General features: G+C 59.3%; 1 protein-coding gene across 1 annotated transcript; it reads right to left on the bottom strand.

The window, feature by feature from the left end:
• On the bottom strand, window positions 1–20,372 carry FRMPD1 (FERM and PDZ domain containing 1). Its single transcript, XM_053931412.1, has 16 exons — window positions 20,255–20,372; window positions 19,534–19,638; window positions 18,618–18,775; window positions 17,319–17,421; window positions 17,194–17,239; window positions 16,070–16,177; window positions 12,333–12,428; window positions 10,494–10,619; window positions 9,259–9,378; window positions 8,864–9,000; window positions 7,645–7,771; window positions 7,273–7,368; window positions 6,208–6,390; window positions 5,647–5,794; window positions 4,528–5,244; window positions 1–3,545 (listed from the first exon to the last, which is right to left on the bottom strand). Exons 2-16 carry the CDS (start codon window positions 19,632–19,634, stop codon window positions 1,279–1,281), a joined length of 4,533 nt encoding a protein of 1,510 aa, XP_053787387.1. The 5' UTR covers window positions 19,635–19,638; window positions 20,255–20,372; the 3' UTR covers window positions 1–1,278.
• Between the last annotated feature and the right edge of the window lie 5,524 nt (window positions 20,373–25,896).

Genomic DNA, 25,896 nt, shown 5'->3' with positions numbered 1-25,896 from the left:
CTTGGCTGTGCCCTGCACAGAGCAGTGCCACAGCCACAGCCACAGCAGGAAAGGTGTTTGGTGCAGCTGAGCCGATACGTTACCTCAGCCACTGCTGCCAAAAGAGCCCTAAAACCTCGTGGCCAGTGGCAGCAGGACCTGAAGGTCATCTGAGGTAAGTCTGGTTATGTGTTTTCATTCCTCTCTCACAGAGAACCCTTTCACAGCCCTGGGGCTGTGTCCCAGTGTGTGTGACAGGGGGTGTGCAGGAGCAGGTGGGGGTTTAACCCGGCTGTTGTGGTTTAACCCAAGCCAGGGCTTAACCTGAGGTTAACCCACGACAGGGGCTCCGAGCCCTGTGGTGTTGGCCAGTGCCTGCCGCTGTGCCCTGGGGGCTCTTGGCAAGCTGGATGTGCAGGTGATCCCCTTCAGCGTCCCAGAGCCAGGGCACAGTCCTGGAGAGGTGGTGCCATCACTCGAGCCCACCCGTGCCCTCAGCTGCCCAGAGCAGGCCCCACAGCTCCGTGGGGAAAGGCAGCCACCCCCCAATATCCCCGGGCTGGACCTCAGCAGCGAGGGACTGGCTCTGCCCTCCCTCCAAGTGCTGCCTCGCACGGCCCAACCACTCGGGCTCACACCTGGCCAGGGTGAGCGGAACCTGCCGGGAGGGGCACAGGGCTGGTCTGCCCGGGGGAGCCCGGGACGGTCCCTGCACGGCTCTGGCCGCAGCGTTACGGTGCCGGGGCTCGCCCTTCCCCTGCGGACACGGCCGTGAGCCGCTCCCGGGCTGGCGGGGCGGTCTCGCTCCCGGCCCGGGGCAGCAGAGCAGCGCCTGCCGCAGGAGCAGCACACGCCAGCACGGCTGGCACGACCCTCTCTGGCTGAGGAAAAGCAGCTGAACGTGGGATCACTGTGTTCCCTCGGCCACAAGGTGGAGAAAGCCACCTGGGGTCCTTGACATTCGGCCAGGGTGGGGTTTGATGTGCCTTCAGTCCAGAGCCTGCCTGGAGAGCAGGGTGAGTGAGAGGCAGGCTGAAGGGCTCACACTCTTCCCCATGGGTGGCAAAGGCAGCTGAGAGAACACCGTGAGGCTGACCACCGTGGGAGGCAGGGGACGAGCCCTGGGCAGGACACGCACCGAAGTGCTCCAAGAGCACCTGGGGCGTGGCTGCCAACACGGCACCTCCTGCCACGGCCATCCTGGGCTAAACATCGCCTGGGGGAGAGCCCGAGGGGGACAGAGGGCACACACCTGGGCTCTGTCCCCCTCAGTGCCCTCGTGTGCCCCCGCCCTGCCCGTCACAGCCACGGGGACGCCCTGAACTGCTGCAGGAGACAGAAGATGGCAGCTGCTAGGGCCGTGTGCTGGCGGGCGAGGAGCTTGGTGCCCAGCTCAGGGCAGACCTGCCCGTGGAGCTGCTGGTGCAGAGCCTGCACCAGCTGCTGGTAGGTGCCCACCACATCCCCCAGCGCAGCCCCCAGCTCCTGCTGTCGCTGCCTGCACCGCCGGCAGTGGGACACCTGGAAGCAGGTCACTGCCAGCTGAACCAGGCGGTCGAACGTTGCTCTCAGAGCACACTGCACCTCTGTGAGAGGCTGCTCCGTGCTCAGGAGTGCGTGGCAGCTGGACAGCAGGTCCCGGGAAGCCCAGCCCAGGGCACCCTTGCTCTCCACACCCTGCTCTGCACACTGGTCATGCAGGTGGGTCGCCTGGTTCCCACAGAGCTTCCCTACAACCTCCTGGAGCTCCACGGTGTAGGCCAGGAAGTGTGAGAAATCCGCAGGGCTCATCCACGCCTGGTCCTTCAGCTGCCCGAGCACGCGGATGTGGGGGTCCTGCCCTGCCGCGTCCCCGGCACTGGGGACTGGGAAGCCACTCCCAGGGGTCTTGGGGAGGCTGCAGCTGCTGGATGGGGGGGTGGTGAGGGGCCCTGGGAACTGGGGGGGGCTGGCTTCACGCTCGCCCTGTTTGTGGGGATGGGGGAAGCAGCTGATGTAGGGCAGGTGGCAGCCACAGCTGTCCAGCCCAGGCGGTGCTGGGGAGGGCCCGGCTGGGACGGGGGGCGGAGGGGTCTGCTCACCCTCCTCGGGCTTAAAACAGAGGAACGAGTGCTTTGCAGCCCCGTGGTCTCCTGCTCCTTTCCCCAGGGGAACTGGGACCGAGGAGATGGAGAGCCCTGCAGATGGGGCCAGGCAGGAGTCCTTCCCCAGCCCTGCCGCCTGCGCTCTGGGAAGAGAGGTCTGTGCAGGCTGTGGCTCCTGCTGAGCCACGTTCCCTGCACCTCCTGGCTGCCCTGCGCCCAGCCCTGAGCTGCTCACCAGCTCCTTGCCAGAGCCTGCTCCGGCAGGGGATGTTGGCACCTTCCTGCCACCAGCATTGGCCCCCGTGCACCCGCTGGTCGTCAGACAGGCCAAGGGCTCAAGTGGGTCATCCACCCTGTCCTGCAGGCTGCGTGGCACAGGGCCGTGTGGCACAGGGTCTGTCCTCACCCCGAACGAGAGCCAGGAGAGGCGGGTGAGAACCCCTGAGGTGCTGCTGCAATCTGCCAGGAGCTGGGCTGCCTCTGGGAACCCCGCGTGCCCCTCGTGCACCTTCCGTGGGGTCTCCCCACTCACCACCTGTCGGCTCCTGGCCCGGGACACGGCCCCCTCGCAGCTGCTGCTGGCACGGCCCTGACCATCGGCACGGCACTGACCATCAGCAGGGCACTGACCATCAGCAGGGCACTGACCATCGGCACAGCCCTGACCATCAGCTTTGTTCTCCTGACAGGGAGCCAGGGAAGGCTCCACCCTCGCAGGGAGCAGCCCCCGGTCCTGGGCCAGCTCCCGGGGAGGGGCCGTGCTGGGGCCAGGAGCCGGTGGCAGCAGCAGGAGTTCCTCAGAGGGGCAGACAACAGCAGAGGGCACAACCCCGGCCTTGTGCTGGGTGGCCACCACCTCACCCCCGTGCTCCTGTGGCCCCCGGGTGTGCCAGCCTGCAGTGGGCACACGGCTCCCCTCGCTCAGACATCCCGGATCTGTCTCCCCTGGGGAGCTTTCCTGGGCAGCTGCACTCAGACCTCGGGGAAGGGGCTCTAGGGACAGCAAAGGGGGGTGCTGTGGCTGGAGGCTGCTGTCCTCCTCCCCACACTGGTCACCAGGATGCTGAACGTCCGAAACGGAGGAAACCGGCCGTTCCATCACCGACTTTGTCTCCGTGGTGTCAGGCTCCGTGTCCATCAGGTCAGAGCAGGGGTCTGTGCCAGCGGTGTCCCCCTGGGCCCGGGTGCCCGCAGGAATCCCCACCTCCATGTCCTTCCCTGTGTCCTCTGTGGAGGGCTGAGTGGGTGGCCAGGAGCAGCAGCGCTGTGGGGAGCCTGGGAGAGCTGCAGGGAAACTGACCTGTGAGGTGTAATCAGTTTTCAGGAAAGACCTTCTCTTCCTCAGGCTCTTGGTGTAGGTCAGCTCCTTCTCCTGCCCCTGCCTCTCCCTCGTCGATGGCTTCTCTCCCAAGCTGTAGCACCTCAGCCTCTTTGGGATGCAGGAGGAGTTCTCTGTGCCCTCCCAGGATGCTGTATCATAGCCTGATGGCAAGAAAAACACGGAAATCAGGAAGTAATCCCGGGCAGCAGAATACCCTCATGCCTACTCAGTGGGACAAAAAGCTCCTGGCACAGGACTTGGAATCACAGGCACAAAAATGCAGCAGCAATGCCTGGCTCCCAAGGCCAAAGGAAATGATCTCATGATCAAGTACCTACGTGGAGTTGGATGTGAAGAAAAAGGCAGAGCCTGGGTGTGTGGCTACAAGGACTGAAGCCCAGGGCTGGTCATGAGGGGGCACCTGAAGGCAGGTGTGGCTGTAATTCCCCAGTTAAATCTGGGGCTAGCAGCAGCACTACAAGAGCACTGCCCACAGCTGTAGGCGTATCACCACACAGAAACACGGCCAGAGGTTCCCAGCTGGAAATTTGGATGGTAGCAATTTCCATAGTGACAGTTTTTTGGTTTTTTTTTGCCTGAACACAGTACAGTGACTGTGCATTACTATAAAAGCCAAGACTGTTCTAAAGGCATGAATTAAATTCTTAAGAGGTTCTGTTAATACTGAAAGAGCTGATTACTTCAGGAACAAGAATACTCCCACTTCTGAAAAAATACAATGGTCAGGGAGCTGCCCAGCCCTGGGAATCCTTGACCCAGCTCTGAAAACAGCCTCTGACCTGAGCACGACCTTTGACGTTGGGGGTTCACGTAACAACGTTTTACAGGTTTGGGGTCTCCTTAGCTGAGAGGAAGAGAACAGAGATCCCAGAATGCCACTCCTCTGAAAACTGACTTTTCCCAACACCCAGTGTTTGCACGTGGTAACAAATCCTCCTGCAATGTCACTGTTAGGGTGCCGAGGAGTGGCCTGCAGAGAACGGGGGGGTCAAAGGCCCTTCAAAAGTCCAGGAGAAGCTCCTAAGAGCTGGAAGGGGAGCCCCCAGGAGGACCGACGGCAGCAGAGGCAGCCCCAGCCCGGCAGCAAGGACCTGCAGCAGTAAAGCCAAGCTGTGGCTTTACCTGCCCGCGCGTCCGGAGGGCTGAGCCTGTCCGCAGCATCGTAGAACTCCTCCTCGGAGCTGGAGTCCGCGAAGCCCGGGGGTGGCCGCAGGACGAGGTCGCCGTCCCCCGAGCTGCGCCTTTGCTGGGCAGGCGCGCCGCTGCCCGCGGGGGATGCGCTGTAGCACGGGCTGTAGCAGCCCGCCGTGTCCGCCTCGGACGGCCCGGCCGCGCCCTCGCCCTGCCCCGCGGGGCCGCCCCCGGGCCCCGGCTGCTCGGCCGGCGGCGCCTGCAGGAAGCAGAAATATTCTCCGGCCGCCGCGGCCCCGGCGGGGCTGCCCGCGGCACACAGCGGCACGAAGCTCCCGTCGGAGCTGCTCATCTCCCGCACGGTCGGCGCGTAGAAGTGCAGCAGCTCTGGCCCGGAGGAAGAGCACGCTTCCAGCTCATCTTCCTCCAGCGCATCCATGGAGTCGCTGGAGCCGCTCGTCTTGAACCCTCGGCTCTCGGTGTTGGCCGAGTCGGACGCCTCGGATGCGCTGTCGGTGGCGTTGTCACCGCCGGTGTCCCGCGGGTCGCCGCCGCCAGCCCGGGGCTCGGCGCTGCTCGCCCCGGGGCTGCGGGGCTCCGCCGGCCCCTCCGCACCGCCGCACGCCGCGGGGCTCTCCGTGCGACGCTCCGAGGAGGAATCCAGGTCCCAGGAATCTTCGGAGTCGCTGCAGGCTCGGGATTCATACCCTGGGATTTAAACGAAGCTGTCAGCCCACGCTGGGCTGGGGCTCAGCCAGACCCTGCCCCGCGGGCCCCAGGGGCTCAGCCCTCGCCAGCCCACCAGCCAGCAAGGGAGGGTGCAGATGGACCTGCGGGGTGCTCTCAGCCCAGAGCAGCGCCCCGGAGCTGCAGGGCAGCTGCCAGCTGACCCCTCGCCCCAAGCCTCGCTCCCCACGAGCCCGCAGCAGTCGCAGAATCGTGCCACCAAGAGTGTTGGAAAAGCCCTCTAAGATCGTCAAGCCTTAATCAGACGCAGGTGCCACCACACAGCCCCGGGCTGCTGCTCCCACTTGATGCTGCTCCCAGGAGCTGCGTCATCCACCCACTTCCTCCCCATCCTGTGTCACAAAAAAAGGCTGTTTTTTACACCTTCCTCAGCTGAGACACGGTGCAGTTGCTGTTTTTTCTCTCCCCAGGTAAATACGGAGGTATTTGCATCCACAAAGAGTCTGTAGTAACCAGCGATGAGGCAGACGAGGTCCTTTGCACTGTTTGACTCCAGCAGCAGAGTAAGCACCTTTTTTTTTTTTTTTTTTTTGGTTTGTTTTATTTTTCAGAGGTGTGGGGGAGAAAAGAGTAAAAAATATTAGAATAAACAAATATTGTTTGTACTGTAGTCAGCAGGAACAGGCTGCAGGAGGACGAGGCACCCCCTCTGTCTCACACTTCCCTCACTCTGATTTGTAGGAGGCACAGACAAGGAAGAGTAATTTCTTTTTCCCATCTTTTGTGCCTTTGCTGCATCTCACTGATGGAGAAACAATCACTTTTCCTCAGCAGGAAGACTCACTTCCCTCTGGTAATATTTTTTTGGTTCTTCCTACGAGCTTTCCCTCCCAAGCCTTTTATCCTGGTGACACCCCCAGCCTCTGAGAAGAGCTGACGGTGCAGGTGACTCCCCTGTGCCTCTGTCCCCACACAGGTGCTCACCTTCAGGTCCTGCAGGTAGATCTTGACAGTGCTCACTCGCTCGGACTCCTCGCTGAGCTCCACCCTGCTGATGCTGGGGAACTCGGCCAGGCTGGTGACGATGTTGAGCTTGCTGTTGATGATCTGGCTGACGCCGTGCCTGGCGCCCACCAGCAGTGCCACGTACGACTCCCGGTCCTGCAGCTGCAGGATAGGCACGGGTTAAACCTCTGATGCGGCCTGGGCAGGGCCCCCTCGGCCCCCCGAGCTCCTGGGGGATCCCAGCACTGACTCTCCTTGCTGCTGGGCTGCCGCAGCAGCCCGCTCCCCGCTCTCTTCCCCCGCGCAGGGACCAGCAGCTTCCCGTGGCCCCAGGGATGCAGCAGCCACCTGGCAGACCCCCGGGGATGTGGTTGGCAGCAGGTGGTCACTGTCAGCAGTGTCACCTGGCAGCCCGGGCTGTGCCCACACGGACCCAGTGGGACCTGCTGCAGCTGCACGGTAGAAACTTCACAAAGGCATTTCTGGGCTTGGAAGATACGTCAGTGCTTTTTGTTAGGGTGAGACACTTGAGGAGAAATGAGTTAACGCGCCTGTAATCTGGCAGAAATTGTTCAGTGTGCGTGTAGGTGTAAACTTTAGCATTACTGTGACCCATGGGTGAGGTCTTGCTCCGGTACAGGCCCCCCAGCATTGCTCTGCTCAGCACAGACCCAGCTGGGGACAGGCAGGAAAATCAACAACCCAAGAAACCTCTTGTAAAAAGGGAAGAGGTCTTTTTTACAGCGAGCTTTAAGGGTTTCCAGTATTTTTTACAAGAGTTTGAAGCCTGCCCAGATTTCTCAAGTACTTTATACCACACAAATGATAGGCAGGGTTTATCTGAAGAGCAAGAGTCCAGTTAGAAAACACATGCATAACTGTTCTGTAGGCTGGTCTGTGCTGTGGACACTTCAGTGGAATTATGCTGAGTTTCTCCAGCACAGCCCCTTACCAACATCTGCCAGGACGTCCCGGGACAGGGAGAAGCAGTGTGGCCAGGAGGACTGCGTGCCCAAAGCAATTACAGAAATAAACAGCTCCTACCATCATGGTGGCATTGAAGATCTTCCCACTGTACATCTTCAGCTCCCCCAGGATCTGCAGGTAGCTCAGGCGCACCTGGACTGCTGTGAGCGTGTGCTTCGTTGGCAAGAGAGGAAACAGAGTTTAGGAGCAGGCGCCGCAGGCGGCTGCAGCACGGACACAAGCCGTGCTGCAGGGCTGCCTGTGTGGCCAACACGTCCAGCTCAGTGTGGCCACAGCAGAGCAGAGGTGGCCCTGGACCATCCCACACGGCCCACTGAGCGTGGCAGCACAGTGCAGGGAGATCAGGGAGCGTGGGCACAGCGTGGGGGCAGAGAACAGCCCCAGGTGACACGCAGGGGAGGACACCGTGACCTGGGGCTCACACGCTACCTTCTGCCGAGGGTCCAGCAGCACCTGGTTCCGCTTCAGGTGGTAGCTGATGGCTTTCTTGATGTCCTTCCCTCTCATGTTCCGAAGCAAGGTGGGTGAGATGAAGTTCTCGATTCCCCAGTCCCTCCTGGCAGAAAGAGGGAAGGGAGCACAGGGGGTCCTAGCCACGCTGACCCCCAGCAGCACAGCACAGCACAGGGCAGAGGCACCAGGCAGCCTTGGGGGGCTGTGCCACACCCAGTGGCCTCACTGGCTCAAATTCACTGCTACCTGCACCTGCCACCGGGTCGGGAGCGGGACTGGACAATGTGCACTTTGGTACAGAATGGCCATTTTCAGGTGGTTTCACAGGAGGGAATTCACAACCTCCATGAGCAGGACAGTCCCCATCTCCCCTCACCACCCACAGGATGGAGATCCTGTCCTTGCATGCACCTTGCTTTGGTGACAAGATTATGACATTTCAGCACGTTCAGTTTCCTGGACTCAAAATGTTTAATGCAGGTGTGCAGCATTAAACACCTGTGAGGTGAGAGCAGTGTAGCTGCCTCACCCTCACACCCTGCACACAGCTGGGCATGAGGCAGCCTGTGCCTGGTAATTAACCTGGTCACCACCCCAGTGGATGGTAATTAACAACGAGCTCCTCACCCCTGCCTAGAGCAGGGGCTTCTCTGGGGCAGGTGCAGTCCCAGAGCACCAACAGGCAGCACGGCACACCTGCTCCTGCTGAAAGCATTTTCTGGTCATTTCCCCACAGATCCCAGTACTCCACAGGACCTACCACTGCCCAGAGCAGGTATTTCTGGCATGCTTCTGGCGGATGCAGAGGTGCACTGGCTGCGCAAAGCTGATGATTACACCCTCTCTCTCCAGACAGTGCAATCAATACTGCCGGGAGCAGCTTGGGTAACCCCCACTGTGTGGGAGATCTGCCGTTCCAGGTCCCATGCCCTGTGGCAGAGAAGACCCTCCCTCTGCCTCGGGACAACCCAGGAGTTCACTGCCTGTACTGTCAGGCAGGTCAGTGGGCTGAGCACAGGGCGGCCCACGAGGCCACCCTGCCCTAAGAGGAGCGGCACAGCCAAGGGGCTGCAGCCCCCTCTGGACTCCTGTGCGGGGCTAAACACGGGGCAAGCAGCGAGCTGATGCCACTTTCGGGGCTCTCCTGCTTCCGCCGGGCTCAGCCGCAGCGGAGCACAGAAATCCGTGCGCTTACTCGATGTATTTCAAGGACACCTTCTGTGGCTGGGCACACGCGTAGATCCTCTCCTGGATGTGCAGGGCAGCCAGGCGTAACGCCACGCTGCACTTCATCTCCACAGCAAACCTTTCCTGGAGCACGTCGCTGCAGCTCTGGGGCAAACACAGCAAGTTAGGCCAGCAGGAACGCAGCGCGAAACTGCCAACATGACACCACGCAGCCAGTTAGGGATATCACCAGCCAAGCTACAAGCTGATGTAAGAATTTAAGGCAAATCGAATTGAAATGCCCTGATTTTAAGTGCTCTGCACTTCCATACGGCTGAGCCAGTCTGAGGCACGCTCTGGTTTAAAGCAAAAATGAGAATGGGGTGAGAAGGGATTCCTAAGCACGGAATGCCCCAGTGTCACCTGCAGGTACAGATATTCAAAGGCCACTGGGTCTTCCTGCAGGAGGTCCAAGGGGTCCCTGGGGACAAAGCACACTCTGAAGAGGCAGCGGTAGTCATGAGAGTCTCTTTTCTGGACCACCTGCAACAGAGAGAGGGATCACACCACCAGCCCTCCCGCCAGGAGCGCACGATGAGCCTTTGCTCTGCAAACCCTCAGGAATTGTTTATTGCCACTGGGAAGGGGATGGTGCAGATTGTCCTGAACAAACACAAGGAGGCTTTGTTAGTGCTTGCAATTTTATCTCTGAGTCTTCATCTGTTTTTCTCTTCTCCCTGCAGTAGCCCAGAAGCCCTTTGACAGCAACACTTTGTTTAGACACCCACTGATCCCAAACACTTGCAGTGTGACCAGGGCAGAGGCTTTGGGGCTGTGTGATAACAGCAGGGGAAGGGGCAGGCTGCTCTGCTTTGGAGAGCAGTCACAAGACACAGCAGCCCTGAACAGACCCCTGAATCATCACTGTAATGTCAATACAATGTCAAGACCGAGTTATCCATCAGCATATTTTATTCTGGGCAGATCCTGCCCAGCGGAAATCCTGACCCATGTGCTCAGTGCTGTGACAGCACCAGCCACTGAGGGCCCTGAAGTGGATGATCCTTGTGTGTGCCTTCCCATTCAGGGTATTCTGTGTGACTCCATGGACCCCTCTGCAGCGGGCTGCCAACCCACAAACCCAGCAGCACGGAGCTGGGGCAGGCTCCTGCTGACAGACCTGCACGGCTCTGGGGGCAGCGGGATCCCACGGGCTCGCCTCGTGCTCCCAGGACACAAAGTACTGACTCAGAATTCAACCCAAGTGGCCCCTGCCCTTGGGGCATTCGCCCCGGGGTGAATGCTCTGTCTGCTCAGGGAGCTGTGAGCAGCGAGGCCGTGCGCAGCTGCCCTCAAGCTGCTTAGGGCTCGGGCTGTCCTCTGCAGATGGGCCGAGGTGACAGGTGGCACAGAGCACGTCACCCACAGCTGCTCTCCAGGCAATGCCAGCCCACGGGTACTGCTGTGTGGGGGCACCCAGGATGCTCCCAAAGTGCCCTTCCCCAGGGATGGGGGTGTGAACACCACGGCAGAAGTGGATGGCATCACTGGGGCCGAGCCGAGCTCACCCCTCTGTGGGCTCCCTCTGCCCTCCCTGGCCTCTCTCCCGGGGGCAGTGCCCCTCTGCAGGGCTGTGGGACGCACGGGGCTCTGCTCACCTGTGCGATGAGCTCCTCCTCGTGCAGCAGGTGGATCTTGGCCAGGTTGTACTGCTCCTCCAGCACCAGCGCGAAGTGGGCGATGCTGCGGATGGACAGCTTCTCCTGCAGCGTCAGCACGATGTCCTGGCAGGGGCACAGGGGTCACGCAGGGCTCAGCTGTGCCACCAGCACTGCTGCAGGGGCGTCACTGCGTGACCCCAGCCTGCAGAGCTGCAGAGGCACGGACACACAGAGCACGATGATCCCAGCAGGTGGAGGACAAGGTGGGCCAGCTGAAAACCCCAAGGCGCCACAGCTATCCAACCCATCTCCTGGAGCTGCCTGTCCTGAGCTGCCTCACACTCAAAGTTTTACCGTTTTCACCCGGGGGGCATTGAGCACTCTCTGTCACCCCCGACCCAGGTGTTTGCTGTGTTTGTTACTCTAGCTTTCTAGAACTCTGCAACATTTTGGATCCCTGGAAGGGTGCGAGGCCAGGCTGGACAGGACTAGAAGCAAGTGAGAGGTGTCCCTGCCCATGGCAGGAGGCTGGAACTGGATGGTCTCTAAGGCCCCTTCCAACCCAGATCAGTCTGTGATTTGTGAAAAAAATAAAAAGAACTTGTAAAGAACACTTTTCTCCAATAAACAAGAATTTGAGACTGTAATTGTAAAAATCTTACCACATGTGACTGAAACTGGTGTTTCACTTTGTAATAGAGAATTCTGTCAATATTTTGTTATTGAAGTAACAAGGTTTATGTTTGGCAAAAAGAAAATATCACCTCAGGCTTGACTGAGCACAAATTGAAACAGAAGCCCTTGGGCTCACTCAAGCCTTTTGAGGCAAGCATAAATGTTTGACTCACCTCAATTTTAAGCCAGGATGTCTCAAGACACAGAGAAATTTCTGGAAACACCAGAAACTTGGTGAAAGCAAGCTTGCTTGGGAAGCATTTTACTCATTTAGATGTTTCTGGAGGGCAATCATGAGAGCTGCTCTCAGAAACTGGGAAAACTTGTTCCATGTCAGAGCTGAGCAACTCAAGTCAGAGACAAAGAGCTAATCCACCCTTTAGAAATTAAACCCTTGGGGACAGACATTCAAATATCTCTTTACAAGTCGCCTTTCCTTTCCACCTCCTTGCTTTCTTTAACTATTTTATTTTTCTAGACCCTGCAAGTCAAAAGACTTGCAGACACTTACTTGCCTGAGAGACCACAATGGTTTTGTGAAGCTTGAATGAGCTAGACAAACTCCTCCTTTTCTGAGGAAAGTTTTCACTGCATGATAAATGAAGTCTCTTTGTGTTTCCCTTTAATATACTGTCAGCCTGATGGCCCCAGAATGTCTGTCCACTGTGAATCTCTCCCACAGCATCTGCGCTGGTGCAGGACACAGGCTGTCCTTTAAGTAATTTATGACCTCCAGCCACTGGCCATGGCCAAATCTTACCAAGTCCAACTTAAACACTGAGCAGCCACAACGATCAGGCCGGAAAAACTGGAGGTGTGTGAGGCTGTGTCCAAGCACAGCAGTCATGGGAAGGGCTGGATCCATGGCTCTGCAGAGCAGCACTGTGTTTTCAGGGCAGTGATCTGAAGGAGGATCACCCTTTGCTGGGGAGGATCATTCCCTCGTGTGCTGCTCTTTCACCTGAGGGGCTGAATCAGTGCTCATGTCTCCCCAGGGGAACATCCTTACCAGTGCAGAAATGAGGCTGGAGCTCAGAAATCCCAGCACAGCCAGCAGTGCCAGCAGCTGGTCAGTGCAGCCGGGGGGCTGCAGGGCCCTGCCTGCCCCTTTGCCCATGGGTTGGGCTGGGGTGGTGGGAACAGCCTGCCCAGCTTCCTTACCTTCACAGTGGTGCTCCTCTCAAACCTGAATGCCTTGGTCTGTCCGTTCTCCAGGTACACCTTGAGAACATTGGGCATGAACAGGAGGGAGCTCCCCTGCAGAACAAAAGCAGCAGCTGGACCCTCGGGCATCCAGCCCGCGGGCACCAGCTGCTCTGCCTGGCACTGCAAGTCCTGGCATCCAGGAAAACCCTCCTCTCTACCTTGGCAACCCTCTTCCATGGCACCAAGGCTTACTCCTGTTTATGCTTCTGGCACAGAGTGGCACAAGGAGAGCACAACAAGTGCCTTTACCGTAACACTCGGGGCAGCACAGCAGCGGCTGCACGCGGCCTGGCAGCACCGTCCCGGTCCCCCTGGCACTGCAGGATCTGGCGGGCACTGAGAGCAGAAAGCCATCCTCCCTGCTCATCACCAGCACCCAGCGGGGCCTCCAGGAAAGGCACCTTCCCACCACCAAGCAGCACGGATCCCGCGCTGACACCAGCCCCCGGCGCTGCCCGCAGCCCCCGCGCTGCCAGCGCCACGGGAGCCTGTCAAACACACACTGCTGCTTCCACTCAGCCTCGCCCTGACATCTGTAACCCTGGCACGTCCCACGCAGGAGGCGATGCCACCACAGTGCCCTGAGATAGGTCCCAAACAAGTGGCACAAGACGAGGATGCCCTCAGGGAGAACATCTCTGTTGGGTGCTTCCAGAGGGGCCTGGGGACTTGGCCTCTGTCCTCCTGGGCAGCCTGATCCCCTTTCAGCCCTCCACCTCAGCCCTTCAGCAGGGAATGCCTGCACCTTTCTTCCAGTTTCACCATCGCTCCCTGGTTGCTCAGGGCTGAGCAGGTTCACTGCTCCACTTTGGAGCTCCTCTCAGCATGTCTTTGTCATGTTCTTGGACCTGCACGCTGCCCCCACCACTTAAAGGGTTCATCTACTTGTCAAGAGAGTCTCAGGGTTAAGAATGGTGTTTCTGAGATGATCTCTCCTCTGTTTCATTCACTGTGCCTCACATTACAAACCTCAGCCCTCTAGACAGAGAGCCCACACCCCCTGGAAGTGCTGCCAGAGCAAACATAAAACACCTCTGAATCCTGCCCTCGTTCCTCTCATACCCATCCTTGGGGCTCAAGCTGCCTGCAGTCACCACTGAGGAAAATCAAGAGAACGCTGCTGCTCTTTTTTCTAGCCCAGCTTTGGGGTCTTTAGCCCAAACACATCACGTCTCTGACAGGTGTTGCTGTCCACGAGCTCCAGGACAGTGGTGCTGTTTTACATCTCCCCTCAGCGCCCATGGCACAGTTACCTTGTGAGGGGGGGCCCTGCACAGCCAGCACACAGCAGGACTTAACACCTGCACAAATCACCACCGCTCTCCTGGTCAGATCCAATTACCCGGCCTGAGCACCCGGAGAGGTTTCTCTCTGTCTGTGAAGGCTGTCAGAAGCTGCTAACGCAGAAAGCTCAGCGGCCGTGCCCTTCCCGTGCTGCCGGGGCAGGGCTGGCTCCCCAGCTCACAGCTGCTGATAGCGCGGCTGATAACGCTGCCTGGCGCTGGCCCCGGCGTCCCCGGGGGCCTGTCCCCGGCGTATTGCTCAGGATGTAGGAATACATCACCGCTCTGCAGAAAGCGGGGGCAGGACAGCAGCGAGGCTCATTAACAATTCATGTGCGCAGCCTGCAGGCTCGGGTTTCAGCTGCAGAACGCAGCCGCTGGGATCCTTCCCGTCGCCACAAGGATCACTTAGCCGCGCTCCATTAGGATGACAAGAGCAGTATATTTACTGAAACTGGAGGCTGTACAGTTTTCAGGGCCATAATACCCATTTTGGCTGCCTTAGTGCGTCAGCCCACGGAAAGGAGAGCAGCCCTAAAGCACTCAGGGCTGCCGTGGTGCATAGTGCTTTTCCAGAAAGAAAGCATAAATATGCAACACGCTTATTTACTCTTCCTTTGTGCTAATACTTCACCGTTCAAAACAGGTTGCGTATCCAGGTGGTGAAAAGGGAGTCTAACGCCAGTGGGACCCCAGCACCTGAAATATTTTCTCCTGCCTTTGTGCTGTCATTAAATGAATGGCAATCTAAACACCGTGTCCCTCCTCTGCACTGGCAGAGGTTTGGTCAGCTCAGCACAATGCTGGCAGAGGCTTTAGGGAGGCTCAGAGTGCAGCATTCCCTGCACAGCTGCCTTCTTTAGACTCTCACAAGAGGTCCTTTCCCAGACTCACTGGGACCGACCCTGCCATGGGTCAGGGACCGGCACAGACCCGGGAGCTCACGGGCTGTGGCACCGTGCCCAGCCTCCAGCTCCTGGGGCCCGCCGGCAGACACTCCCCGGCCGTAAGAAAAGCAGGCTCTGTCGGTGATTTCGGCTCTGCCCGGTGGCCGGGGTGTCACATCTGCCAAGAGCAGCAGCGCTCTGCTGTGCCAGGCAGGACCCCCGAGAGCCGTGTCACCAACCCTGAGGGATGGCACAGCCCGGGGAGGGCAGGGACAGGCCCTGGCACGCCTGGCAACCGCGTGGCAGGAAGGGAAGGATCCCAGGGTCCAGAGGGACCCTGGAAACGTCTGGAGGCACAGCCGACCCTGCCCTGCCCCGCAGGGAGGAGGAGGAGCGGGGTCCCCACGTGCAATCACACGGGCAGGTGACACCCACGGCACCTCCGGCTGCGCCTCTGCCCGTGCGCAGGGGAAAGGCAGCAAACACCGCCCTGGGAGGGCTCTGAGCTGCACCAGGGGGTTCCACCAGCGACAGCGAGCAGCAGACAGACAGGAAGGGAAAAGGAAAAGGGCCCAGTGGGTGGCTTGTCACTGCTACAAAGCAGAAAGGCTCGGTCAGACCTGGACCACCGAGCAGCACTAATGAGCAGGGGGGCACAAAGGGGCACTTTGACCGCAGGGGATTTTCATTCTGAAAGACACAAGGAAAGGTCGACAGAGCAAATGACTCCCAGCTGAGCCCAGTGAGCTCAGAAAGTTACACAGAAGGAGCAGGAGACGTTGAGGAGCTGTTCACACTTTGGGGAGGACACAAGTGCTCTCCCCTGTGCCCCAGGGAGACCAGCACGGGCAGACCCCTGGGCACCCAGCTCAGCTGCCAGCTGCAGCAGGAGCCCCGTGATGGGTTTGCAGCAGCGAGCTGTGAGCCAGCTCACCTCACAGAGGCCAGGCACAGCTGCGGATGCTCTGTGGATGTCCCTGCTCCGCAGGGATGTGAGAGCAAGCTGCCCCCCTGCCAGCTCGAGAGCGCTGTCACACCCAACAGCGACGCAGAGTGCCCAGTGACACAGCCCCGAACAGTGACTGTCCCCAGGACTGTCCCCAGGAGGGGACAGCCCGGCTCCTCCAGCAGCACGTTAACCTGGCACACACATCAGCGTTCTCCTCTGGGCCAGGGTTTGTCCTGCCCGCACTTCAGTGAGGGCTCAGCACGGGTGGATTAGCACTTCAGGAGAGGACAGCTGCCTCCCGCAGGGCTGAAGGAATGGTTTCAGGTCTGACGGGAGCGGGACAGAAGCAGAGCGTGCGGTGTTTTCCATTAGTCCGAGTAAACACACCAAAGACAAAACCCTGCAGATGCCAGCGCTCCCCCCCTGCCCCGATCACCTCCGGCAGCAGCAGGAAGCGCCTGCCGGACCGTGGCCAGGGCAGACGGGCACAGCGAGCCTCAGCCACCCTGACCCAGTCCGACACCGTCCGCGGAGAGCCCCGCGTCCCCCCGTCCCTCCCGGCCGTGCCCTGACCTGCGAGTGTCCGTTCAGCAGCACCTCCTCCGCAAACCGCACTTTGACGGGGTTTGTTTTCAGCCTCGCCCTCTTCTCCTCGGTGAGGAACGACGACTTGGGGCCGCCCTGAAACGACAGCGGAGCTCGGTCGGGGCAGAGCCCCGGGAAGGCAGGGGCGCAGCTCGCCGCCCGTGCCGGGGGCTGCTCCTCCTGGGCTGCCTCGCACCCACAGGGAGGGGTGTTCTGGGCGGCCTCTCCGCTCCCAGCCCTGCCGCAGGCCCCTCGGACTGCCCGGGCAGCGGCCGAAGCCAGCCCTGGCTGCCCAGCGAGCGGACACGCGTGTGCCGTGTGCCGCACTGCCGGTGTCACCGCGCAGGAGCCAGCTGCTGTGCTCAGGCGTGTCCCCACACCGTGCAGCGCAGCCGGGACCCCGCGGAGCAGCTGGGGAGCTGCCCACAGCTGCCTTGCTCTGGGGCTGCCCCTCTCGCAGCACACGCAGAGGGCCTGGCCGTGCCGGACAGAGCCTGCCCGCCTGGGCAGCACCGCCCCGCTCTGCTGGGCCGCCCAGGGTGCTGCAAACCAGCCGGAGAGCTGCCCGCGGTCACCACGCGGCACTGCTGGCACACCACCTTGCTGTCACCCAGCAGGTCCCATCAGGCTCGCAAGGCACCGCGTGTGCTCAGGAACTCTGCACAAATACCCTGTAAAGCACGGTGGGCCCCAAGAGCAGCAGCAGAACCCCTCAGTGTTCTCCCAGGTAGCTTCCAGGCACAGCCAGTCCTTCAGCTGTCAGAAGTGCCCGTGCCTCCTGGCCTGCCACAGCCCCACCCTGCCCTGGGGACACGTGGTGGGGACACGGAATGGGATTTGGGAGGCGCCCCCAAGGCACATCCGGACGTCCCAGAGCCCTCCAGGGTGCACGGAGCAGAGTCTGTCCCTGCAGCCCACTCCCCGAGCCGGCCTGGCCCCGCACCAGGGGCTGCGAGGAGCCTCTGCCCACCCTTCCCAAGGGTGTGGGTGACAGCAGAGGATGCGCAGGGCACCCTCGTGGCTCTGACCAGCCCCTCAGAGCCTCCACGCCAGCCCAGCCAGCCCTGCCCCGTGCCGAAGGGTGCCGCGGGAGCCGAGGAAGGGCCACTTACGGCCGTGCAGCGCAGGACCGTCAGGAGCAGCTCGTCACCGGCGTCCCTGCAAAGGGACACGCGCTCAGCCCGGGCTGGCACCCCCAGCCCCTGTCCCCGGGACACGGGCACGCGTGGTGACACACCTGATGAGGCTGGCTGCCCGCTCCACCGACAGCCCGTCCACCGTGCTGGAGTTGATCATGAGGAGCTGGTCCCCCGGCTGCAGCTTGCCGTCGGCCGTGCTCCCTGCGGACCGGCACGGCGTGAGGCACGGCCAGCCCCTCCCGCCCGCGGGGCACAGCGCCGCTCACACCGGGAAAAAAAAAAAAAAAAAAAAAAAAAACACCGGAAAAACCCTCCGACATCGTGAAGTCCACCCAGCAACCCAGCACTGCCGGGTCCACCACTAACTGGTGTCCCCAGGGGCCACACCTGCACTAGGGATGTGCAGTGACACTCGGTGTGAGCTGCCCTTCCCCCAGCAACCACACCTGGCTGGCAAAATAAAAGGGGTTGAAGGACACTGGGTGCTGGCACCACCTGCTGTGCTCCTGCCTGTGTCCTTGCTCCCCACCCGAGCCTCCCTCTGCCCCATGGAAATCCCTCCAGGGTCTGCCTGTGCCCTTGTCACAGCCCACGGGGGACCGAGCACGGGCCATGTAGCCTGGGCTCCCATCAGCAAAGGACAGGCTCAGAAGGACAGGTTTTTTGTGCCTCAGCTTTAGTAAAATGTTGATTCTTTCTGATTAGGAGAGGAGAGAAGCACAGCAGAAAGAAACCCACTTCTTACTCCCCACAGCTGTCAGGTAATTTCACCGTGTTTCACATGGGAAGGGGCAGAAAGAGAAGTGGGGGTGACAGAGGGTACCTGCCCCAGCCCACAGCCCCGGCCAGCCCCCAGACAGAGGGCTGCCACACTCACACCAACAGGTCAAAACCACGTGGTTTTGTGCACCCATCCAAAACATAAAATATGAATAAGAAACCGAATCACAGTTTTTGAGTTACACCCATCCCTTCTATAGCTGGAGGAGCTGATCTGCTTGGTTTCAGCACTGCCTGCACCCAGCAGCACACCCCTGTGTCGCAGGGCTGGAAGCCCAGGCTCTGTTCAGAGCACCGTGGCCACGGCAGAATAAGATGAAATTCTCTAAGATTAGATTAAATTCTTCCTCTGCATTTCAGACGAAACACCAGGAAGAACTTGACTTTGAGCAGCTCTCTGCATCATGAAGGTGAGCAGGGAGCGAGCACAGGTGAAGGGCCCTGGGGATGCTGGCACTGGCCCCAGGCTGCGGGAGCTGGGACACGTCCTGGCACTGCGTGTGCCACAGGCTCACACCCCAAACAGGCAGCCCAGAAACCACAGCCCCTGCCAGCAGTTTATCCCTAACACCACCGGCCACCGTGCTGGACCCTCAAAGCCCCCGGGGAGGCCACACCTGCAGTGACAGAGGCGATGGTCAGGGGGAGGCCCGGGCAGATCTCAAAGCCGTAGTGCTGCAGGACGAGGTCCTTGTACACCGTGACGGTCACTTTGGCCCGGCTGGGGGGCTGGCCTGCGCTGTCCCCGGCACTGTCCATCACTGCCACGCTGCCCCTGGGAGACAGAGCAGACGATTTAAGGTGACACAGCCACAGACAGTGTGTCCAAAGGATCCACGCCGTTCCCTGCTGCGAGGGGCTGCCCCGAGGCTGGCGCTTCCCCGGCTCTGCAGCCAGCAGCGGCTCCCTGGGCTCTGCAGGAAGCTGAGGACCTCAGGCTGGGCGTGACCACCGCTTCCCAGACACCCCAGCCCGGCGGCCACACAGAAGGAGAGGCCCAGGTGTGCCCCAGCACAAGCCACGACCTCCACCCGCAGGGAGCAGCAGCACCTTCACCCAGCGAGGCAGCGCGGGAGCGCACAGCTCCCGGCTCCTGCTGGGATCCACAGCCCACGGATGTCCACTCTACGTCCACTCTGTGGCCACTCTCAGACCTCAGGGAAGGAAAGCGGCCATGGGCCAGGATCCCTGGTAATGCAACTTAGTCTTGCCCAAAAATGTGGGCCCATAAAGAGAAGCATGATCCCACCTTCAGGAAGGGCAAGTCTCACATGGAGCAGTGCTGTGTTTCTTCCTCACAAAAGAAATGTGCTTCCCCACAGCAGAGCAAGGCAGGAACAACTGTGCCTGGGAGCCGAGGGGGTTGCTTACAAACGCTGCTGCTTTTCTTTTTCTGTGTGCGCGTTTCCCAAGAACAACAGAGACACGGGGCAGGATCTGCAGGCTGTGCCAGCCCCGCTCACTGGGAACAGCCTCGTGCTGTCTCTGACCAAAGGTGACCGTAGGTGTTCCCTCCACAGAAACCCCACTCACCTGGGTGCGCTGTCCCGAGAGCGATGAAGCCATTTTGCTACCATTTGCTCTATTCTACATGTTTTTCGTGTATGGATTAAGCTAGTCTCCAAATCTCCCATTTACCTGGAAGCGACAGAAATCACAGGAAGACAGAATGACGGTGACTGAGGAATTCTTCTGGATTGCTCCAGCACTAACTCACAACCCATTAGTAATGCAAAGAGATCAGCTGGCACCTGGTGAAGGGCAGAGCTCTGACAGAGGGTGACACCTGTTGTGACACTCATGGAACCCCCCTGCCAACCCAGCCTCCCCTGCTCGGTGCTTTTGGTCACCCGTGTCACGCTCACGCTGCGTTACCCTCCCGTGGCAGACAGCGAGGTCTGCATTCCTCTTCCATGGATTTCATGGCTCCATGGGCTTCTCTGGGAGGTGCAAAGGCTGGCTGGGCTTCCCACCCCCAAACTGAGCCTGCCAGACCACGAGTCCTCAGTCAAAGCAGGCGATTGGTTTGACACTGTAGCTGCAGACATCAGTGATAACTGCACACCCCAGCAGTGTGCCTTGCAAGGCACCCTGCAACCATGCACCGCTGCCAACCCTCTGAGCTCCAGCCCTGGGAAGAGCCACGGGCTGAGACAGAACCTGACACAAAATGAAACAAATTATGCCTGCATCTGCCAGAAGTCCCGAAGAGTATCCGCTCTTTGTGTTTCAACCCCCAAACTGTTGTATCCACCTTTCACTGTGTGCCTTCTGACCCGCCTAGGAGTTCCGTACGTCCCGACCTCCTCCCTGGTGCCTTCTGCTGGGCCTGGAAGTTCTGTGCCTCAGGGACACGCTCTGTCATAGTGGGACAGCTGGTCCATGGCAGAAGTGGTGCTGCAGCAGAAATATCGGTAGGTTAGCCTGTGAACAGCAGAGATGGCTGGAAACTCAGAAATGAGCCACGAAACGTTTTGTCTCAACAAAAACCAGACCTGTTCCACTCCGCACCTTCCCGGGCCTTAGTACTCCCCCAGCTCACACTTTCTAACCAAGAAGGGAGGGCAGGACTCACATTTGCTGGTGAGCTCCTCACAGGGAGCCACTCCAGCCTGCTGTGCTGCCTGCCTGTTCAGCCATGGGCAGAAAATGGAGGAAATTCAGCCCTTCAGCAGTTCTGGCACTGGGCACTCTCTGAGCATTTTCCTCCTAATTCAACACCATTCAGCCTGCTCCTGCAGCCACACGGCTCCTACATCGCTCCTGAGAGGCACCTCTGAACCACAAATGGGCAGCTGTGCTCCAGCTGTGCCTCCAGAAATCAGAGCTGAGGAATGGGAAATCTGACCCCTTCTCAGAGGGTGAGCAGGAAGCGACCACGGGAGGAGCAGAAGCCCGTCAGCTCTGCAGGCTGCAGCGCACACACAGCATCTCTCCAGGGCAGCCTGAGCTGATGCAGCTCCTGCTGGCCCCTCTCAGCCCCGTGTGCCACCGCCTCTGACGCTCGTGTGGCAGCGGCTGCAGCCGTCCTCTGCCTTTGGCTTCAGCTCTCTGCTCAGCAGCACAAAGTGCTCTGGCCTTCCCACTCGCCCCAGTCGCCCCAAGGCTCCCTCTGAGCACAGGAACGAGCTGCCTGCAGGGGCTCCTGCCCCTGGGCTCCGTGTTGGGGTGCCTGGAGCTGCTGCGGCGCCGTGACCCTCCCCAGGTACTTCCTCACCACCCCCATCTGCAGCTCCAGCCCTCACCCCTTCCCCTTCACTCTGCAGAAAGGACAGACTTTTCTATCTGGCCTTCACAAGAGAGAATTCCCAGAGAAAGTCTCGGTAGGTCAAGCAGGAAAAGTCTGAAGAACGAACACAAACATTTAAAACCCCCAGATGGAGTACTAAGGAAAGAAAAGATGCTGTCCTTTCAGGAAACTGGAGTGTTTGGGCCAAACAACAGGTGTCCTAGAGGAGGCAGCTTGGCAGGTATTTCCCTAAAACAGGGCACAGCAGCAGGAGCAGCCTCTGTCCCCACGGCATCCTCGGGGCACACGGAGCATGCTGAGCGGGACAGGGTCACCCCAGGTCACCCAGGGTCACCCAGGGTCACTCAGCTGGTCACTCAGCTGGCAGCTCTCCCCAGCCTGGGATGCCCCAGGGCTCCCACCTGCCCTTGTGCAGCCATTTCTGAGCACAGCCCAAGCAGCTTGAGCTGGGATCCTCACACACAGAGCTCCTTCAGCTCGGTCACAGGGAGCTGTGACTCCACGGGGATTTTCGTGGCCACCTGACCCCTCTGGAGAGCCACGGCTCAGTGTCTGGAAGGAACCCCGGGTGGATGGCCCTGGGTCTCCAGGAGCAAAGCAGACCTGAGGGTCAGGGCCCACACCAGAGCCACCTGGCAGCCGTGCCAGGACATGCGCAGCACAGATCTGACCAGCAAGGGAAAAACCAAACCCGCTTCCAAGGAGAGTGCTTCAACGCTTCATGGAAAGTATGAATCCATGCAACTGAAATTGTCTGATGGGCAAAAGTCTTTGTGGTACTTTTGATATGACATGTTTGTTTTAAGGTATTTTCTCCCAGCAGGAGCAGCAGCTCTCCTGCACCTGCTGACAGAGAAAAGCCTGATCAGATGTTGCCACAAGCTGCTGTAAAACTCTGGATGCCGCCCACCCGTAACTTCACCCACAGGAGCTCTTGGAAGCATCTTTGGCAGGGTCCTTGTAAGGGGTGGCAGCAGCAGGGAGCTGGGTGGGCTCTGGTGAGGGAGGGACGGCTCCAGAGCAGCCCTGGGAGAAGGACTTGGGGGTGCTGGTGGGTGACAGCTGGCTCTGCCCTGGCCATGTGTGCTGGGACCCAGAAACACCCCTGTGCTGGCCTCGCCCCCCAGTGTGGGCAGCAGGGGAGGGGGCATTCTGCCCCTCTGCCCTGCTCAGGTGAGACCACACCTGCAGAGCTGCCTCCAGCCCTGAGGCCCTACACAAGAAGGATGTGGAGCTGCTACAGCCGGGCCAGAGGAGGCATCCAAGTTGATCAGAAGCCTAGAACACCTCTGCTATGAGGAAAGGCTGAGAGAGCTGGAATTTTTCAGGCTGCAGAAAAGAAGGTTTTGGGGAGACCTCAGAGCCCCTTCCAGCGCCTAAAGGGAGCTTTAGAAAGAAAGATGGGCACAGACTTCTAGCAGGGCCTGCAATGACAGGACAAGGGATGGTGGGTTTAAAGTAAAAGAGGCAGACTGGGACTACACATAATCAAAAACCAATGCACAGTGAGGGTGGGCAGGCCCTGGCACAGGGGGCCCAGAGAAGCTGTGGCTGCCCCAGCCCTGGAAGTGCCCCAGGCCAGGTTGGATGTGGTTTGGAGCAGCCGGGACAGTGGAAGATGTCCCTTCCCATGGCAGGGGGTTGGGTTAGATGGCCTTTAAAGGTCCCTACCATCCCAAGGCACACTGTGGTCCCGTGGTGTCCCCTCCTGTGTCTCTGGTGACACATCCCACACTGGGCAGCTCCAAGGTGAGGCGGGGCTGGTCCCTGCCCAGGCCACCCCAGCTCACCAGGCGTGGTCTGCTCCTGCCCAGAGGGTCAGCACATCCCCGTCCTCCAGGCAGGAAGAAGAAAACTGAGCTCCTTCTTGACAAACGTGGCTCTGAGCTGCACCAGAAGACTCTTCTGGCACGACTGAGCGTCTCTGCAGCAGAGCTTTTGAAGGTCAGCCAGTTCTGGTGAGACACGAGGGCAGAACAGTAACGCGCCTATTTCCCACAGAGCTCCTGAAGATGTTCTTGGAGATAGAGCCAGGGAGACAGCTGAGACAAAAGCTCCCGTGGCACTCTGCGCCACGCTGGCTGTGCACGCGCAAGGAACGAGACCCTTGCGAAAAGAAAATTTAAAGAAGAAAACAGAATAAAACCCCACCAGGACGGCCATCCTGCCTGACAGGCCTGTGACATCTGCCTGGATTTTGAGGAGATGAGCTGCGCCCACGGGGGGCTGGACCAGGCTGAAGGCCAGCCCAAGGGGCCGGACAGAAGTTGCTGCTGCACGAGGGTGACAGGCACAGCTGGGGACACTGCTGCACGAGGAGGGTCCCGAACAGAGCCCTCCCCTGGCCGCGAGAATCTGTGTGCGTGTGTCACAGTGTCACAGCAGCCCCTCACGCACCGCAGCGGCACACAGGAGACACTCCCACGGCTCCGTGTGGCACCGTGTGGCACCGTGTGACACCATGTGACACTGTGTGACACCATGTGACCCCGTGTGACACTGTGTGGCACTGTGTGACACTGTGTGACACTGTGTGACACCGTGTGACACCGTGTGACACCATGTGACACCGTGTGACACCGTGTGACTCTGTGTGGCACCGTGTGACACTGTGTGACACTGTGTGACACTGTGTGACACCATGTGACACCGTGTGACACCGTGTGACACTGTGTGACACTGTGTGACACTGTGTGACACCGTGTGGCACCGTGTGACACCGTGTGACACCATGTGACACCGTTTGGCACTGTGTGACACTGTGTGACACTGTGTGACACTGTGTGACACTGTGTGACTCTGTGTGACACCGTGTGACACCGTGTGACACCATGTGACAACGTTTGGCACTGTGTGACACTGTGTGACACCGTGTGACACCGTGTGGCACCGTGTGACACCGTTTGGCACTGTGTGACACTGTGTGACACCGTGTGACACCGTGTGACACTGTGTGACACCGTGTGACACTGTGTGACACTGTGTGACACTGTGTGGCACTGAGTGGCACCGTGTGACTCTGTGTGACACCGTTTGGCACTCTGTGACACCGTGTGACACCATGTGACACCGTGTGACACTGTGTGACACTGTGTGACACTGTGTGACACTGTGTGACTCTGTGTGACACCGTGTGACACCGTGTGACACTGTGTGACTCTGTGTGACACCGTGTGACACCGTGTGACACCGTTGTACACTGTGTGACACCGTGTGACACTGTGTGACACTGTGTGACACCGTGTGACACCGTGTGACACTGTGTGACTCTGTGTGACACCGTGTGACACCGTGTGACACTCTGTGACACCGTGTGACAATGTGTGACACTGTGTGACACTGTGTGACACTCTGTGACACCGTGTGGCTCTGTGTGACACCGTTTGGCACTCTGTGACACCGTGTGGCTCTGTGTGACATCAGTGACACCGTGTGACACCGTTTGGCTCTGTGTGACACCCTGTGACACTGTGTGGCACCGTTTGGCACTGTGTGACACTCTGTGACACCGTGTGGCTCTGTGTGACATCAGTGACACCGTGTGACACCGTTTGGCTCTGTGTGACACCCTGTGACACTGTGTGGCACCGCGTGGCACTGCCAGACCTCATTAATGGGATTGAGGTCCGTGCAGGCCAGTTTATCCCCCCACCTCAGGTCAGCTGCCATCTGATCACTGCCAGGGCCACAGGCAGAGCTACTGCTGCACCACAGGGTGGCCAAGCTGCCCTCTGGCCTTCCCTGGCTCACAAAGAGAACCTGTGCTGTGCCAAAAAAATGTGATGTTCAGTACTTCGATGTAATATCAGGGGGGAAAAAAAAATTTAAAACAGCACTGTTGCTTTTTAATACTACTTGAGACCCAGATTTTTGTCTAAAACCAGATGCTACCAGGAAAAAACAAACCAAAAAAAACCACCCAAAACAAGCAAACAGACCCTACACTTAAAACAAACCAACAAAAAAAACCCCTAACCACACAAAAAACCCCTACAACCACCCCCATGCTCCGTCCAGCTGCTGTAAATCAAGAACAGCCAGCAAGAGAATTTGGCTCTTGTCAGCCCAGGGAAGGCAGGAGAAATTCAGCAGCTGCACGGCCCCACTCTCCCCTCTCAGCTGACAGTGGTGAGGTCTTACACTGACACACTCTGGCTCCCAAGGAGCAGAGTTAGTTTTAAAATATGAATTTCTGGGCATGCAGAGACTTCAGGCGCCAAGCAAAAGTGGTTTGAGCAAAGGCCACACATGCTGGACTGGTTGGGGCACGAGGGGAGAAGCAGGAATAGCTTTGTGCGTGGTGCACACAAACTGAAGGAAACCATAAACAGAACGTTCAAGGTGGAAAGGAGGAAAATCAATACTTCCCTCTCGAATAGCTTTCACTCCTAAAAATAGACTGGTGTGGAAGTGTGTGAAGACTTTCCTCCCTCCAGCTCCGTCTCCCTGGGCAGGAGGGAGGGAGCCCTCTGCCAGCACGGAGGGAATGTTTCCTTCTGCTCCCCAGATCCCAGCTCCTTCTCAGGGCGAGGAGCAGAGCTGCCTCCCAGCAGGTGGATGGATCCTCCTCCCCATCCCCTGCACTCACAACGCCAGGGACAAGCAGCTCAGCCTCTGAGAAGCACTGTCATGTCACTGGCACACTG

This window comes from Vidua chalybeata, chromosome Z (genome assembly GCF_026979565.1).
Source record: "Vidua chalybeata isolate OUT-0048 chromosome Z, bVidCha1 merged haplotype, whole genome shotgun sequence".
In the NCBI taxonomy this organism is placed as follows: domain Eukaryota; kingdom Metazoa; phylum Chordata; class Aves; order Passeriformes; family Viduidae; genus Vidua; species Vidua chalybeata.
This window is presented reverse-complemented; position numbering and strand designations above follow the sequence as displayed.